This window comes from Ochotona princeps, chromosome 5 (genome assembly GCF_030435755.1).
Source record: "Ochotona princeps isolate mOchPri1 chromosome 5, mOchPri1.hap1, whole genome shotgun sequence".
NCBI lineage: Eukaryota > Metazoa > Chordata > Mammalia > Lagomorpha > Ochotonidae > Ochotona > Ochotona princeps.
The window spans coordinates 34,838,465-34,855,520 of NC_080836.1; the positions used below are offsets into that span (position 1 = coordinate 34,838,465).

Here is a 17,056-nt window from a genome sequence, read left to right on the forward strand (position 1 = left end):
AAAATGATGAATTCACTTATTATTTATTTATTTGGTTATATTTCCATATTCTAGAAGCTAGGACTGTAACCAATGGGTAATGGCAGAAGAGAATCCTTTCCCTTTAATGGGTTACAGTGTAGGTGGAGGATATACCAGCGCTAAACCACCTAAGTAGGTAAATACACAATATTTCTGAGAGGAGTAAGAGTAAAAGAGAAAAGTCAGCCCATGAAAGGGATAGGAAGTACAGAGAATAGGGGCTATGTAAACACAGTGGGTAGGAAAGGGGGCCTTGGAACAAATACTTCAAGCAGGAAATAAAGTGAGCTGGTGAAAATGTGAAGGAAAAGTGATGGAGAGAACTGCAAAGGCCTTGTGGCCAGAACCTGTGTTCCCAGTGTGTTTAAAAAGAGCATGGAAGACAAAAGTCCAGAAAAGAGGGACTATCTGATGAAAACACAGACAAGTTACACACAAAGAAGACAGATAATTAGAAGTGGGTCAGTATGTCCCTTTGTGATCTCCTATTTCTAATAAAAAGGCTCCTTGTTTGATAAGGGCAAAAAGGGTTCCAAAGAGCCGAAGATCTTTTAAAAAATTTTTATTTAAAAAGGGCCCAACAGAAAGCAGATGTTGTATAATCACGGAGTACTGAGGTCTACCATATCCAGATGTGGGGGTATAACGCAACACGCATCCCTACTTACAGATGAAAGATAGATTCCCAGTGAAACTGTTGGACATGTGTAGACAATGGGATGCTAGACTGTCTGACATTGTCAATACCAGCAATATAGGGGTACACTTAAATAAGAGACTGATGAAATTATGATTTCTTACGAAGGTCTATAGCATTGCAGCAAAATGGGGAAAATCTGTAGGGGGTGGGAGTCTAGGGCGGGGGAATCCCAGTCTATATGAAATTGTACCACATAATTCAAAAACTCAAAATAAAAATATTTTTAAAAATAAATAAATAAAATAAATTTCTGTTGATCCTTGGAGAAAAAGAAAAGAAAATAGATGTTGAGGGGCAAATGATCAAAACTATTTCTCTTTCAGGGTTTTAATGAAAACTATAACATAAGTGAAATTCATGTTTCAGTATGTAATCTCCCAGAAGGATGTAAACATGTCCGGTGCTGTGCATGCATTCCCTGGACTTTTGGACACCTGCACTCTGAGATCTAAATGGCTACTTCATTAGCTGCCTTGAAGCTGATTCATCTGCAGCTAGCCAGTGCTTCCCTCCAACACCAGGAGATGGGAGATGTCACAGAAACCTGGATGCAGACAGTTCCCACGCCCATTCTATGCCCACTGAGAGTCTGAAAATGAACCAAGAAGAACCACGATGGTGATTCAGGTCAGTTCCCACTTGCTTTATGGACAAGGATGGTCTTTGTGACTCTCACAGGGAAAAGCTTGGTGCCCAAGGAGGGGGTGGGTTTGTGGAGGCCACAGAAAGCAGCTTCAGCTTCCATTATGGAATTCACCCAGATGCCAGCATGCAACGGAGACACTGAGCTCTCTGAAACCCTCCTGTTTCAATTGCACAACCCCCTGGACCTAGAAGAGTCTTGTATTCGGAAAATACATGGTTTTAGCCTGGTCAGCAAACTTGAAAATATCTCCTAACTTTCCTACCAAAAAGGAAGGGAGGACACTTACCCTCCGTGGAAACGGCCTCGTTTTTGCTCTTGCTGAATCCGTATATTCTCCAACCTGAGCGGACTTGGGATGAAGCCGATCTCACAGCCCTCCTTCACCAGCCTTCCTATCCACCAATCATTGTTGTATTTCTGGAATGCAGAAATATAACGGCTATCAGTAGGAATTCATTCATCTTCACATTTCATTCAGTAATCTCAGAGGACCAGAAGGATGAACTGTTATGATATTATACTCTATAATATAAAAATGTTCTATTACAGATTCTGTTATAGTAGGAGTTTCTAAAAGCTCACAGAAATACATATTATGAAAAACTATGAATGGGCCTCCAAACAAATATACATTATGAAAATGTCTATTATGAAAACAATTATACATGGATTTTAAAATGTTTCCAGCAAAACAAACTTACCTTTGAATTCTACTTTCCCATGACATTTAAAAGCATACTCTTAGATATACAAGTGGAACTTTAATTGATTACAGCAGGGTTCTGTGAATTTTTTCTATAAGGATCTAAGTAGTACATATTTTAGATTTTACAGGCGAGATGGTCTCTATTCCTACTTTTTGAATATGCTATTCTAGTAGAAAAGTACTCCCAGACAAAAACAAATGAGCATAGTTCGGTTTTCACAAAATTTTTTCTTGACAGCAAAGGTGGACCAAATTTGACCCAATGGGCTAAAGTTGGCCAACCCCGGGACTAGCCAGTCCTGACCTGTTGATTCTTTCAGAAGCCCTAGCAAATTCTTTTTTTTTTTTCAGAATTTTTATTTTTATTTATTCATTTATTTTTATAATAGAGCTTAATAGGCACTGGGATTTTCCGTCCCCTTCCCCAAGTTTCGTCCTCTTCCCACTGATTTACCCTCCAGTTTTATAATGGGTGTCTTTCATGAACATTCATAAGCCCTAGCCAATTCTTAAGGGATGGATTTAATAAGGATAAATATTTCATCACTATAAATGGAACTCTGGAAGGCAAAACAGATAGGCATGAGGTGAAAACACACTTATATTTTGTGGTTTGTCAAAAGTTTTTAGGTAACTGTCTGTAGTGTACTGCCATGAAGAAAGAGCCATAATCTTCCAAATAAAGAGAAAAGACCCCCTACTCTTGAAAAGTCTGAGTGTAATACACACTTAGATGTGGAAATTTAGAAATAATCTCTAAATGGCTTGAAGCCTAAGAGAAACTCTAGGATTTCCATTTAAATAAAGCACTACAGGGCAGGCATTTAGACTGGCAGTTTAGAGGCCTGCCCTTATACTAGAGTACCTAGACTTGATGCCTGGCTGTAGCTCCTGACTCCAGCTTCCTGCTAATGCAGCCCGTGGGAGGCAGCAGTGATAGCTGCATCCATGTGGAAGGTAACGGATAGAGTTCTTATTTCCTGGCTTTGACTCTAGTCTGGCCCTGGCTATTCAGTGCATTTGTAGGGCCAATTAGTAAGTAGATGGGAGTGCTTTCTCTATCTGTCTCTCTTTTTCTGTTTCTCTCTTTGCCATATATATAAAGTTCCATGACATGTAAACTCGAGACACAGACTGACATAAAGACTTCAACCAATGTAGGGTAAGATTCTGTCAACCTGGCCCTATTTCACAGGTCAGCAAAAACGGATTTGTAATGGTAGGTTTACTGACTCCCAGGGCAGACAGTAATTTAGTCCAAACCACCTGCTTTAAGGGAAGGTTTCAGCTGAGTCATTTCTAAAAAAACAGATTACTATAGTTAACACCTTTCAGAGATGATTCCAAAAACTTCCTTTACTCCAATAACTTCCTGTGTCATCTTTATCATGCTGGATATGATTGACTGTCTCTTTGATCATACATGCATACATATTGTTTCAAAATATAATAATATATAATATGTCTTGCTTAGCTCAGAGAAAAGTGGAACTCTATCTACCTCTGTATCTATATGTCTATGAAGGATAATGACATGTGGGGTAACGGAGGAATGTTACACAGCATAAAATTCTGAGTAATAGCCTCACACTCAGAAACAGGGATTGGGTCTTTATTTGCACACAACTCCTACACAAGGCATGCAAAGTATGTAGTATTAGGTACATTGAAAGAAATGTTGAATTAACCTGAGATAAAATCTTGAACAATACAGATCGTGGATTTCCCCATCTTTCTGCCTTTTATTTAGGATAAGATGCTTGAAATAATAAGCTTGTTTATTTTTGAGTTAACAAAAGGCAAGGGAACCCTTTTAGAATCTGCTGTATAGGTCTGAAACTTAAATTCTACTGTGGTAGGGGAATAAACAGTCTATGAGTCACAGTTTCTAGGGCTTAACTTGAAATTAAGTTGGCACATTGGAGTACTAATTTGTTAAATGGTACCCAAGTGGTCTTAAAGGGCTTCCTGAAATGGTTAACACAACATTCTCAAGTGGTTCAAGTTAGTTCTAAGAAGCAGTTAAAGAACAGCAAGATGCTGACTCAATGGAAATGAAAGTCAGTAATTGCCAAAACATGGAAGCAACCAAAATGCCCATCAGTAGAGGATTGGATAAGAAAGCTATGGTTCATCTACTCCATGGAATACTACTCAGCTATTAAAAAAAACAAAATGCAGTTCTTTGTGGCCAAATGGGCCAAACTGGAAACCATAATGCTAAGGGAAATGAGCCAATCCCAAAAGGTTAGATACCACATGTTTGCCTTAATTTAAGAGGATATGATGTTATGTTAAACATGTTATTTTATGAATATTATGTTATATGTTATGCATAAACTAAAATTGAAAAGTCAATGAGGTGGTCACAGAATGTGGTTAAGAACCTGCATTTATTTTTAACATATTGGTTACTCATTGCTATGTCAATTAATTCCATAACGATGTAAATTTTTGCTGATGGTATATTGGAAGGGTCTCCCTAAGAGGCCGTTGAACTAGGCTGGACAGTAAGATGCTGGACTCTATGTTTGGTATATGCTTGCAGTGAGGGAATCTCAACTGAACTTAACCTGTGGTCATGTAACAGAGTGGAGCAATCCACCATGGGGGGAGGGTATGGGGAGGGGTGGGGGAAATCCCAGTACCTATGAAACTAATACAATATAATTAATGAATAATAATAAAAAAACCACGAGCACTATTAAAAAAAAAAAAAAGAAAGTCCTCGGAGCTACTTAGAAGAAAGTCGCTATGTAAATTAAAGAGCTTAATTTGCTCATCATTTTCACTTATGGGGCAAGTACAGAGGTAGACTTTCTCTGCATTTAAAGCTTTTCACTACTGAGGAAGTATTTTACACGATGCCTACAAGATGGTCTCCGAGGCGATGGATTAGTGAAAAGGCTGCACCTGATTATAGAAATGGGTTCATTTGTGTTGATGTTCTGGGAGCCTATGCCCACTTTCTGCAAATGTCACCTTAGTGTTGCTCCAATCCTCATTTTGAGTTTTCTAAAAGGATGAGGACCTTCTAAGACATTTTTCTATTTGGTCTTTTAAGACTGGAAAACATGCAGCTGTGGCTCACATAGGATTGCTAGATAATATCATAGCTCAAACTACCGAAGTTACCAGTGAAGAACAAATTGAGAATATTAATGGGTGCAGGAAGGTAACAAAACCAGCCCAGTGGGTAATGGCTGTGAGAGTGAGTGTGCATGTGACATATGAGACCTGACAGCTGCTTCTCTTTGGAAACAATGGGTGTTAGCAGCCAAGGAGCCTGGCCTAGTCATTTTTGACAGGAATGGCATGACAGACTCAACACTTCAGATGCTGGGGTACATATTTTAGGTCAAGGGTCCTTGTCTTCCAGGCACATCTTCACATCACCCACCATCAAGATTAGAAGCTTCAAGTTGCTGCTGCCTCAGTTCCTCATTACCAAGGCTCTGGGCTGTCTGTGCCTGTACTTGTCATTTCCCTGCATGTGGCAATGGTAAATGACCTGTATTGAAGGCCTGTCCCTCCTTGCGCACTTTCTGTCTGCTCAAATGTTCCATTTCACCTATCTCCCTTTTCCCATCAATTGCTCTCCTTGTTAATATCAGCAATGCACAGGTGCTCCAAGAGCTTCCACCTTACATAAAGACTTCTTGTGACTTCCTACCCTTCCTTGCCCACGGTACAGTCAAGGTCAATCTCCTTAAAACCTCCAACCCACAGCCAAGTACACTTCCTACTCCCTTCTTCCCTCAACCCTCTTTGCTTGACGTCCGTCTCCTCATTCCATAGTCATCCTCATGCTGCTGATATAGACTGCTGAATGCTCAGTCTCAAAGGTAATGTTTTCAAAATGGATCACATATTTGTCATGAAGGAGGGTTCTGTAGAGAATGCTGATTAGAGGGCAAACACTTGTGGTTCAAGAGGTTAACTGTGCACTCTGTAGCACCAGCATCCCATATGTGCACCAGTTCCTGGTCTAGCTGTTTCATTTCTGATACAGCTCTCTGTTTTTGACCTAGGAAGACATGGGAGGATGACCTAAGTTCTTGGGACCCTCCAACCACATGGGAAATCCAGAAAAATTTCCTGGCTCCCAGCTTCAGCTTAGCCCAGCTCTGCCCATTGTGGCCATTTAGGGAATAAAGCAAAAGATGGAAATACCATCTCTCTCTGTCTCTCCGTAAATGTGCCTTTCAAATAAAAATAAATAAATCTTTAAAACAAAAAGAAAAAAATTATGTTAATTATAATCTTTTCGTATCTGTATCTCAAATTTCACTGCATTCTTCCCCCTTCATGTTTTCCTTTTAATTTATATTTCTAATCTTTTTCTCCTAGTACAGCAAATGGAGACCAACCAGTGTGACTTGTCACCCATGTTCTCAATTCTGCAGAGAACAAGGTAGTTGAACAAAGTAATGTTTTCTTTGGCTTCAACCTGATTCTTGGGCCTGTTCTACAGCTATGTCTGCTTCTCCCTCTCTCCTCCAGTTCCTTACTTTACTATTAGCTGTGCTTTTGCATCCTCCTATATTTTACCGGGTCTAGCACAGAAAATATCACTAAGTCTTCCTCATCCTAAAAAGAAAAAACAAACTGAATCTCAAAAACACTCACTCAGTTCTATGCTATCTCAGGTCCATGCTATTTCCCCTGGCTACAACCTATCCTTTTCAAACCACAGTGTTCATGAAGAACAAATTGTAGCTGTTCTCTACTGGCCTCCAGATTATATGGCTAAGAGCCTTTCCAACACTTTCATAGAGAATTTCATAGCACCCCAGACACAGTGTCCCAGGGAGCAAATTCATAAGCACATCCACCCCGTACCAAATCTTCCCTGCTCTTTACTGTCTCTGTTTTCAGAAAGGACAATATCCTCTGCCTTTCCAAGCAAAACAAAGAAACTGGCTTCTACCCTCTGTTTCCCCACCCTCCCACCCCCATTTTCGCGTCCCCACCCAGGTGAAATCTCTGGATCCTGTCCATTTGTCCCTTACCTCTATCTCCAAGTTGGCCCCTCTATCCATCTTCTCTATTTCAGCCACTGTCTTGCCTCTAGGGTGTGTTCCCCCACCTGGGCAATGCTCATGAGAGCTATCATTCTAGGACACAAGTTTGGTCACATTCATCATGGATCTCAAATTCCTCTCCAAGCCACTGCCTGGTGTGCAAGTCAGGCATATTTACGTGGCCCAAGCAGTCCCAGCTTCTCTGATCTAGTCCCTGTATCACTTCTTCCACTGTCCTGCAGCCATGATGCCTGACTTGCAGCTGTTCCTTCCACTTGGTGCCACCCTTACCCCCAAATTCTGGTCTAGCTCCCTCAGCTTTTGCCACTTCTGCAGTGCTTCTCAGCTTCCCCATTCCCTCCTCCCCACCCCGATGGCCCCGCTCCCTCTTTCTTTGGACACTCCTAATACCAATTCAGTCTTTCTGTAATGGATCTTGTCTTCTGTGAGGACACTGCACACTTGGATCTTCCTGCCTGTGATCCTAGCATTGGATCCTCTATCACCAAACAGAAGGTCTGATATGAAGCAAATTTCATGCTTCCTAGGTTGAGAACAACGCTTCTGATGACTTGCAGTGGCAAGTCTACCTTTCAAGATACACGGCTTCAAGTCCTCCTTTAACTGTTCCAATCTTTATGCTTTTTTCCTAGAGTCCTCAGTCCTCTCTATAGCTGTAATACTTTGTGTTAATTATTCAACATGCTAGTGTTGGTTCTGAGGTCCCAGAGTCACAGGACCACAGCCTGAGGTCTATAACTACAGCATCTGACAGGCTGCCAACTTGGGTTTCCCTAAGCTGGATCTATGGTTGTATCACTGTACTGCAACTGTAGATGATTATAAGAGGACCATGGGACCACGGGTCTGGTCTAGATGTTGACTGTGATCCACTGTTGTGAGTGACAGGACAAGCAAGGAGATCAGCCTTCCTAATCTCAGTGAGAACTGGGCTTTTGGCACCATGATGAAGATGCTACTTGGGACATCCACATCTCACACTGAAATCCCTTCCCCTTGGAAGGCAGCAAGTGATAACTGAAGTACCCAGGTCCTAATCATTCACATAGGAGATTCCAGTAAAGTCTTTGTGCACCTGGATTTGGCCTAGCCCTGCCCAAGCTGTATTGGGTATGTGGGAGACAATCAGCAAATGGGAGAGCTCTCTCTGGCTCTCTCTCTCTCTCTCTCTCTCTCTCTCTCTCTCTCTCTCTCTCTCTATCTTTATGCCTTTTCAAACTAATTAATTTATTAATTAAAAGTAGCTCTTATTAAAAATCAACTGAAAACCTCAGTCAGAATCAACAGCTGCCAATGGCCTGGGAATTTAAATGAGACTGCACTGGCAGCTCCACAGGGCTCCTCTCTAGCCTGCTTTGCTCAGAGCTATCTCCTGGTCCCAGCCATTTCACACGTCGAGGGATGCAGTGTGTTGCATGCTTCCAGTTACCTCTTTAATATGGAGAAAGTCCTTGGCATCGAAAGAAATGGCCGTGCTTGGAACAGGCACATCCTCGTCCAGGGCGCCACAATAGCTCACATTCGTCTTCACAGCAAATGCCACAGGCTTGGACTGGGGTCAGGGCCATGGCACAAGGACAAGGGAGGGAGGAAGAGAGAGGAGCATTTTTCAGACCAAAAAGGAAATAGAGGGGACTGACAGCAGCAGGCACCAAGGGCAATTATTTTCAAAGAGGGAGTGCTAGTGGGTTGCATATTCCCAAACAAGATTAACAGATTGGTAGAGAGGACTCTGAAAATGATTCAGTCCCACTGGCATGGCCATTTTTGTATGTCTTTTAACACTTTCCAGCATCCCAAATAGAGATCTGTGTCTAAAAGTGTGGGGAAGACAGGTGGGATGGCAATGGGACAGTTGGCACTTTGCTATCTAGTCAGACGTGTCATTTCACAGGGAATCCTGCTTTGGTATACAGGAAATACGTACTCAAGTTTGAAAAACGGTAGAAGGCAGGTGGTAAGGTAACTATTTCTGAATTAACTTAAGATCTGAAAATCCTCGGGATCCCACATAGTGGCATACATGGTCTCTCCAGGGAAACCAAGCACAGTTAGGGCTCAACCAGATGAGGCAGGAGCTCTACACACATCATTGCCTCCCTAGCTCACAAAAGGTTTGTTCTGAAACTCTTTTTATACAAAATGATCTGCAATTGGTGCCCGCACAGACCAAGGAGCTAGCATTAACAGATATCTGAGCAGCCCCCATGGCCATAGAACAGACTTGGGAAGAAAATGTTAAAACAAAAAGCAGCTACATGTGAGATCCAGATTTCTGCAACTCTGGGTTGTGCTGTTCCTGGCTCATGTTTTTGTGCTGGGAGCTGGGGCAGGGAGCAACAGGGGAGAAAATATTGAGTCAGAATCTCATGGATGTCCTTCTTGGGCATTGCCAAAACTGAGCCTTCTGCCAACAGGACAGAGATGCAACAGGTATCCAAGCTAAGGCAGATAGCTTGTCTACCTGCCACCATTCTCCTATCTCCCATGTTGCAAAGATTTCATTACTTTAATAGAAAAGAGGAGAAAGTCCTTTTATTTGGGCTTTGGCTTTCCCTCTAATAAAAAGGCTGCATCAGTTTGCCTAAGGAGGCTGCATTGGATGGCAAGATGAAGCTGGCCATGACCCCTGTCTAATAGTTTGCTATTGTGCATAAAAATGTCATTTGACAAAATCTATCTATACCAAAAAATGTTTTAATACTGGGAAGACAGAATGAAAGAACTCCAGGGACTTTGCTGGTTCTGTCATTCATCTACTCAGACTGTTCCTTGCTTCTTCCTATGGGCAGGTGAAGACGTTCCCTTGGGGGCCTCTCCCTGTACAGCTTTCTAAAGGTCTCCTTAGGCAATGACCTTGTTACTCATCTTTGGTGCACTTGTCAAAAATGGTTCACACTGTTGAACCTCATCCTCAGCTTGAGATAGGGGAGTAAAACCAAGAGAGAAGAGTGAAAAAAGCAACAAGGAGAAGACACAGAGCAAAAGCACAGCCCCAGCCCATGGTAAAAGTGCTGAAATGGGCAAGAAGAGTCAAGAGCAGGTGTAGCCAGCTGGTGCCCAGGGAGGCTCAGTGCCAGCACTGGGCATGACAAGGCTGACACTGACCACACGGGTAAGTCGGGAGATGCCCAAATGATACACCTCCAAATGAAACACAAAAGGTGAAAGTTGTTGGGAAGCAAGCCTCTGAGGGTTTTGGTGACTTCTCTAAGGGTGAGTTAGGATGACTGTGTTTGGGGGAGTGACACACACACATCACTTCTGACGGGGCAGGGTTGGGATGCGGAGGACAGTCACCTTTGCTCTCTCAAGCTGGATAGCTGCTTGCTGCTCTCTTTCCTGCCGAATCGCTTCCCGGTCCTCTTCCAAAGAGACATCGGAGTCAGACGGCCTGCTCGTGTAGGAATCTGCTGAACCCTGGAAAGGGAGACAGGACGCTTTTGGTGAGATGATGTGCAGCAACTCAAATTGGCACATCCATAACAGTATCCTGAGGTGAGTTCCTTCCATTTGCATAGGAATCGACACACACACACACACACACACACACACACACACACACACTGTGCTTACAGCAGATGTAAATTTAGGTGGCAGAATCCAGTTAACCATTTGAATTACTCAGAAGGTAGTAAGGTTGTAAAGGAAAATATTATGACTAGATTAAACGCTAGGAAGTAGAGTGTTATAAAAACTATGTGATGCTCAGCCCAAATTCTTTCTGTTTTATGCTATCTCTACATTAAGCCTATATTCATTTGTGGAAAGGAAATTTTCTTCCATTCTCTTTTGTACACTTGTAAGTATAGCTAAAAGACTAAATCTACAAGATTCCGTCCATCACAAGAGCTAGATTTCACAGCTTGGGTTCCAGTTCGTCCGCCTGCCTGAGATTCCAACACATAAAGCAGCATTCTACCTGGATACAACAATTTTCCAATTTTAATGTCAATACCCTTTCACACTTGTATTATTAAATCTCTAATCGTTAGTCTTTAGTGGCCCATACATGTTTCATATGGGCACTGAGCAAAGAAATAATGTCAAGGATACAAATACTACTGTCCTCCATTGAAGTCCACACATAGGCTACTTGAGCAACACTGGAATCCAGCTGGATGAGAGGTGCTCTGTGTCACACGGTACTCACACCATAAAGAGATATGAAAATAACACCAGCTAGTTAAAAAGGTAATCTCCATCAACCTGCAGGTTTACCTACTGACTGCTAAAGGAATACCATCTTGAAAATTTCCTTAAGCTAGCACTAGAAGTCGACATTTGCAGAGATGATAACATGTAACAGCAGAGATATATTTTGTTATGTTTCAATAACCAGGTCGATTTTTTTTTAAAAAGAGAAGATGCATTCATACAGCTAAGAATTTGTTATCCAAAGCAAAAGAGAACTTTAAGAAGCGGGCTGCATGTTGAGACTGCCAATTTGAGAGTTTTTCCACACTTAGAGCTGTCTATTTATGAATCCTCTGCCTGTAAGGTCAACTGTGTCCCTCAGTAGAGTATCGTCTAGCTAGGCTAGTATTTTCCAAAAATCCCAGCAAGGATTTTCCTGGCAGCCTAGAAAAGTAATTTCCCATTAGAAGTTTTCATCATAATATCTATTGGGCTCCGGGTTTTAAATTCTGCCTCTGTGCTTAATGGGAGGTGGGACAGAGCAAACCTGCGGTACATACTGGCAAGCATGGGAACTAGGGAAGAGAGCAGGCCTGGTTGGGGTTATGGGGAGTCGCCCCAGCTGGGCTGCAGCTCCCACTGGTTTGCGTGAGGACCGAGTATGAAGTGGGTAGGATCGAGCTGGACCACAATACCCATTGGTCCAAGTGGATGACAGGGCTGGAAGCAGAACTGACCCAGCGGAGACTGGTCACATTAAGCAGGGCCATGACATTAACAAACACTCTAAAGAACCATATCCGGGGGAAGATTCTGTGGGGGATGTATGGGCCAAACCCTATGGAAATTCTGGCCCCACAGGTTACTTCAAGAGATGGAGTGGTGGTGTAATAAGCTAGGTGTGACCAGGGAGCCTGCCATTGATCACAGATTGGAGAACTGATGGCAGTCCAGACTAGTTGGGGCAGCGGCGCTTGAGTGTGCATCCTGAGTGGGGTGTGGGGTGGGCCGGACTGCAACGTTCACCAGCTCATGCAAGGCCAAGGGGAGGGCTGGAATGCGCCGGGCACTGGCCTAAAGCCCAGTGGCATGTATGAGAACTGGGTCTGGGAGGGGATCGGGAGAGAAACTTGGGATGCTCCCCTGATGAGTTAATGCTCCCACTGGTGAACAGGTGGTCCGGACCTGGGGGTCGGACAGGCTGGGCAAAGTTGCACCAATGGCTCGTCAATGTATGAAAAGGCGATGGAATGGGCGCACCGGGCAGTACTGAGCAAACATTAGCCCACAAGTAACTGGAAACCAGGTTGGAGCACCGGACACGCCCAGCTAGGTTTTTGCACCAACTGGTCTGCGCGAGCCACAGATGCTGAGCCACAGTGTCTAAGGCAGGGGTCGCGATGGGTGAGGGGCCGTACCAAGCTGAGTCAGAGCAACCACTGGCATGTGTGTGATCTATGGCTGGGAACAGGCCCGGTTGGGGGGCTAAGGCGACACCCTAGCTGGGTAGAGGTTCCCACCAAGGGGCGCACGAGCTGGAATGGGACTGCGTTCTGGTCACGATATAGTTGTAGTCTCCCTTGGCACTAGTGTGGACTGGGACAAGACCCACCAGGCCGGGCCAGACTGCAACAACTTCTGGTGTTCTGGAGAACCAGAGTAGATGTGGGACGGACTAAGCCAGGTCTCAACCCCAACTGAGTCATATATGAGCTGTATGTGGGTATGGACGAGCCGTGGCTGGGCTGAAACATCCAACAGCAAGAACCAGAATGGGTTGAAGGCCAGTTAGGAAAAGCCACTGTTCCTGCTAGGACAGTAGGTGAACTGAGTAGTGCTGGCTTATGGACCCACTGGCACTCGGAGGGGTTCAGATAGAGGAGCCTGGGCAACTCTTCTGGCAGGACACAGACCCTGCGGGTAAGTGCAAGAAGCGTGGAAGGAAACAGCCAAGAGACCATGGAAAGTGTCCCACTGGCATACATTTGGCATGGGCCGGGGTCAGACCAGGCTGAATCAGTTCATGTCATCCACTGGCAAACCCGAACGCCAGAACAGAGTGTGGGTCGAACCGGGGTCGGTTGTGAAAAAAGCAGTACACAACACAGAATGCCAAGGTGAGGTTGCTGTGCCAGATGTGACTGCAGCACCCAACCAGCACACATGAGAACCAGGAAGGGAGGGGGCAGAGCCGGCAGGGGAATAAGGGGTGGTTCCCTTGCTGGACAGCTACTCCCACTGGAGACCATGAGCTGGGATGGGGGTAGACCAGACTAGGCAGGGCTACAACACCTGTGCGCCTCATGTGGACCAGATTAGGGAAAAAACAGGCTGGGCTGATTATTCCTACTGGTACAATCTACAATTAGAGTGGGTGAGGGTTGTTGGGGCTTAGCCACAGCATCAGCTGGCAGAAGCTGGCACTGGGGGCTAGTTCTGTCAAGTTAAACCACAGAACCACCTGGAGAGTGCATAATCTGGGAGTGGGAGTGGCCTGGGAGGGAAATAGTGGGCTCCTCCCTCTTGGGTTACCACCCCCCCACGGGAGGGTACCAAAACTAGGACAGGAGCTGGGGTGGCTAGACAGACACCCAACAACATCCGTGAAGGCTGGATAGTTGAGCTGGTTAGATGGAATAAGGTTTTAATACCCATTCACATGTACAAGAGCAGAAGGGGATGTGGGATAGACTGGACTAGTCTGCCACACATACTGGCAAACCAGGGTAGGGAGCGGGCTTGGTTGGGGTTATTGTGGGTTGCTCCAGCTGGGCTGCAGCTCCCAGTGGTTTATCTGAGGGCCGAGTATGTGCTGTGCAGAACCAGGCTGAACTGCAAACACCCATTGGTTCCAGTGGAAGACAGGGATGGAAACAGAACCAACCCAGCAACTGCAACCACCAGCTGAGCGGGGCAATGGACTGTGCCGAGCCCTGTGCTTGCTAGTACGTACAAGAATTTCGTCTGGGAACACCTCAAAGTTTCTTTGGGGATCCCCCCCCAGTCGAGTTTTCAGACTCAGAACGCTAACTATCAAATGACAGAGGACAGAACAAGTCCATCAACCACCTCAGCTATATGTTGGCAATGAAAGTACTGGGCAAATGGAGACTCTATGTTGGACTATGTCAGTCAGTGGATTCTCCAACGACCACATCGTGCTTGGAGTGGTGAGAGTGGCAGCAATTCAGAACTGTTGAACTATCAAAACCACTTGAGCAAGACCCTCAAAGCATGCCCCACATCTGGGACCTGGGGTGGGTGGGAGACTGGGTGAGGCTTCTCCCTTAAAATCTCCTTTTACATCAGCTATATTAAGAAAGCAATAAAAAAAGATTCATTAGGCACACGCACAAAAAATTCTGCCTCTGTAACACAGAAAACCATGCAAGCTACTGGACGACTCTAGGAGAGATCCCTTATCTGTGATGAGGGACTCTGTCTACTTTGTAGGGCTAACTGGAATAGGATAACATGAGCAGCTAAAACCTATTGGCTGACTGCTACAACACAGGCACAGTGCTAGATGCCTTGCACACCTCATCTTTGCAGAGGGGAAACTGAGATTCACATTTGGTTTGAGCTAGCATGTTCAAAACCCACACTGTAGCACACTTGACATTAAAATACTCCTGGACCTGGCCCCCAATGGGCACATAATATACCATCTTTCTTATCCTAATTCCAAGTGCCGATATTTCTACTTTAATTATAAAAATGAATAGTAAAAATAAAAACAAATTGGGATTCTGATCCTTCTCAACTCACTCCTATTTGCACAATACTTTATCGTGATGTACAGTCACATTTCCTACTATAATACCTGCACAGAAGGCACAACAGAAATCTGTTCATTGCAAAGGGTCCAAATCCTTAAGCTTGATATAGTGCTTTTCAAAGGGCTTTTTACAAAGTGCATTTATCCATTAAATACCACTGCAAATTTGCTAGAGCAAGGAAATCTGGGCCTACAAAACATAAATGTAGGGTAACTCTTTCCATAGAGATATCTTGCCTAAAAAGAGAGGCACATTGGGGGTTCAGTGCAGTTGCCTATCAGCAAAAGTCGTTGCTTTGCATGCTTGGGATCCCATATGGGTACTGGTTTGTATCTTGGTGGCTCCACTTCCCATCCAGCTCCCTGGCTAAGGCCTGGGAAAGCAGTCAGGGATGGCCCAAAGCCTTGGGACCATGCACCCATGTGGGAGACATGGAAGGGGCTCTGGGCTCCTGGCTTCGGATCAAAGCAGCTCCAGCTGCTGTGGTCGCTTGGGAAGCTAATCAATGGATGGAAGATCTTCCTCTCTGTTTCTCCTCCTCTCTATATATCTGACTTTACAATAAACAAGTAAAATAAATCTAAAAAAAAAAGAAGAAAGAGAGAGGCACATTGGGCCCAGCATGGTAGCCTAATGGCTAAAGTCCTCGCCTTGCATGTGCCGGGACTCCATATGGGAGTCAGTTTGTGTCCTGGTGGCCCAGCTTCCCATCCATCTCCCTGCTTGTAGCTAAAAAAGCAGTAGGGGATACACCAAAGCCTTGGGACTCTGTACCCACGTGGGAGACCTAGAAGAAGCTCCTGGCTTCTGGCTTAGGATTGGCTCAGGTCTGGCTATTGCAGCCACTTGGGAATGAATCAGTGGACGGAAGCTCTTCCTCTCTGTTTTTCCTCTCTGTATATTTGACTTTCCAAAAAAAAAAAAAAGGCACATTGATACACTTTAATATGGTTCTCTGGAAATATACCTTTTGTCTGAAGGTAGGGCTATCTGCCTAACATTTGGAGTAAGAATGAAAGAAAACAGTATTTCCAAAGTATCACTGAAAGCAGTAGGGAATGAGTCCTTGGCACAGCTATGCTGGAAGTGTGACTGTGTGCAGTGGACAATGTTACAGTGTTGGCCTGGCTGCCTGGAGGGCATCTGGACCACAAGGTGAGTGCGATGTAGAAGTTCTGAAAGTGGCCTTCACCTTGTTTTGAAGCCACATGCTTGAGAAGATCAATGACTGACAGTTCACAGGAAGGCAGGCTGTTCCTGGGAGCCATGAATCATCCAGCTGGAAACCCAATCTATCCTGACCACCAGGAGATGGCCAATTTCCTAAATTACCTAAATGATTTTCCAAGCCTTAGCATTTCAATCCTGGAGCACACAGGAGTGACTCAAGGGCTCCCATGAATGAACTTTATTTTGAAATGACAGTAAGATTGCAAGAATCCCCAAATTACTTACTATGCTCCTCTGCTGCCAAGTGTTTAGAAGCAGAGGTTTTGGGGCGGTTTCCTGTTTCTGAGAATACTAGTAAAGAGGAAAAAAGGCACAGAGGCACCCATTTCACAATCAGCACTACACTCATGCCACCACAACCTTTGCTTTGCTCTTCACTCCTCTGATGTAATCTACACTTCTTGGACTTGGAAAATCACTGTGGCTACCTCGCCACATCTTGGGGACAGCAGAGGTATGAGATCAAGAGTCCAAATTTGGCTCATGGCTGTGTTCTGCCAACTTGGTGCTGTATGGCTTGGTATCTTCTTTTTATTTATCTTTACTTTGTTCTGTTTCATATTAAATGATTGAAAGTTCAGGAATGTTCCAAAGAAAGCAAGAGGTGAAGAAAAGGCCCTAGACCATCTGTAAAGACACAGAAGGAAGAACAGGCCAGTCACATAGAGGCCAAGAGGGGACTGCAGGGACCCAACTGGAAGGGGAATTGGGAAAGGGTATACAGCAGGCGGGGTGAGACAGGTGGGTAAGAGGGGTTTACCAGCAGAGATCCGGTGAAATATCCAATGATCA

At 44.4% G+C, this 17,056-nt stretch overlaps 1 protein-coding gene across 4 annotated transcripts in view; it reads right to left on the reverse strand.

Moving 5' to 3' along the window:
• The window catches only part of CACNB4 (calcium voltage-gated channel auxiliary subunit beta 4), a 269,552-nt gene that overhangs the window by 38,595 nt on the left and 213,901 nt on the right, over window positions 1-17,056 (reverse strand). For 3 of the 4 annotated variants that reach the window (XM_004577170.3, XM_004577166.3, XM_004577167.3), the window contains exons 3-5: window positions 10,419-10,538; window positions 8,548-8,670; window positions 1,654-1,784 (exon numbers count right to left, since the gene is read on the reverse strand). In XM_004577170.3, coding sequence (XP_004577227.1) covers window positions 1,654-1,784; window positions 8,548-8,670; window positions 10,419-10,538 — 374 coding nt within the window. Of the gene's footprint in view, window positions 1-1,653; window positions 1,785-8,547; window positions 8,671-10,418; window positions 10,539-17,056 lie in introns of those variants that run through there. The other variant, XM_058664480.1, reaches the window with a different exon arrangement.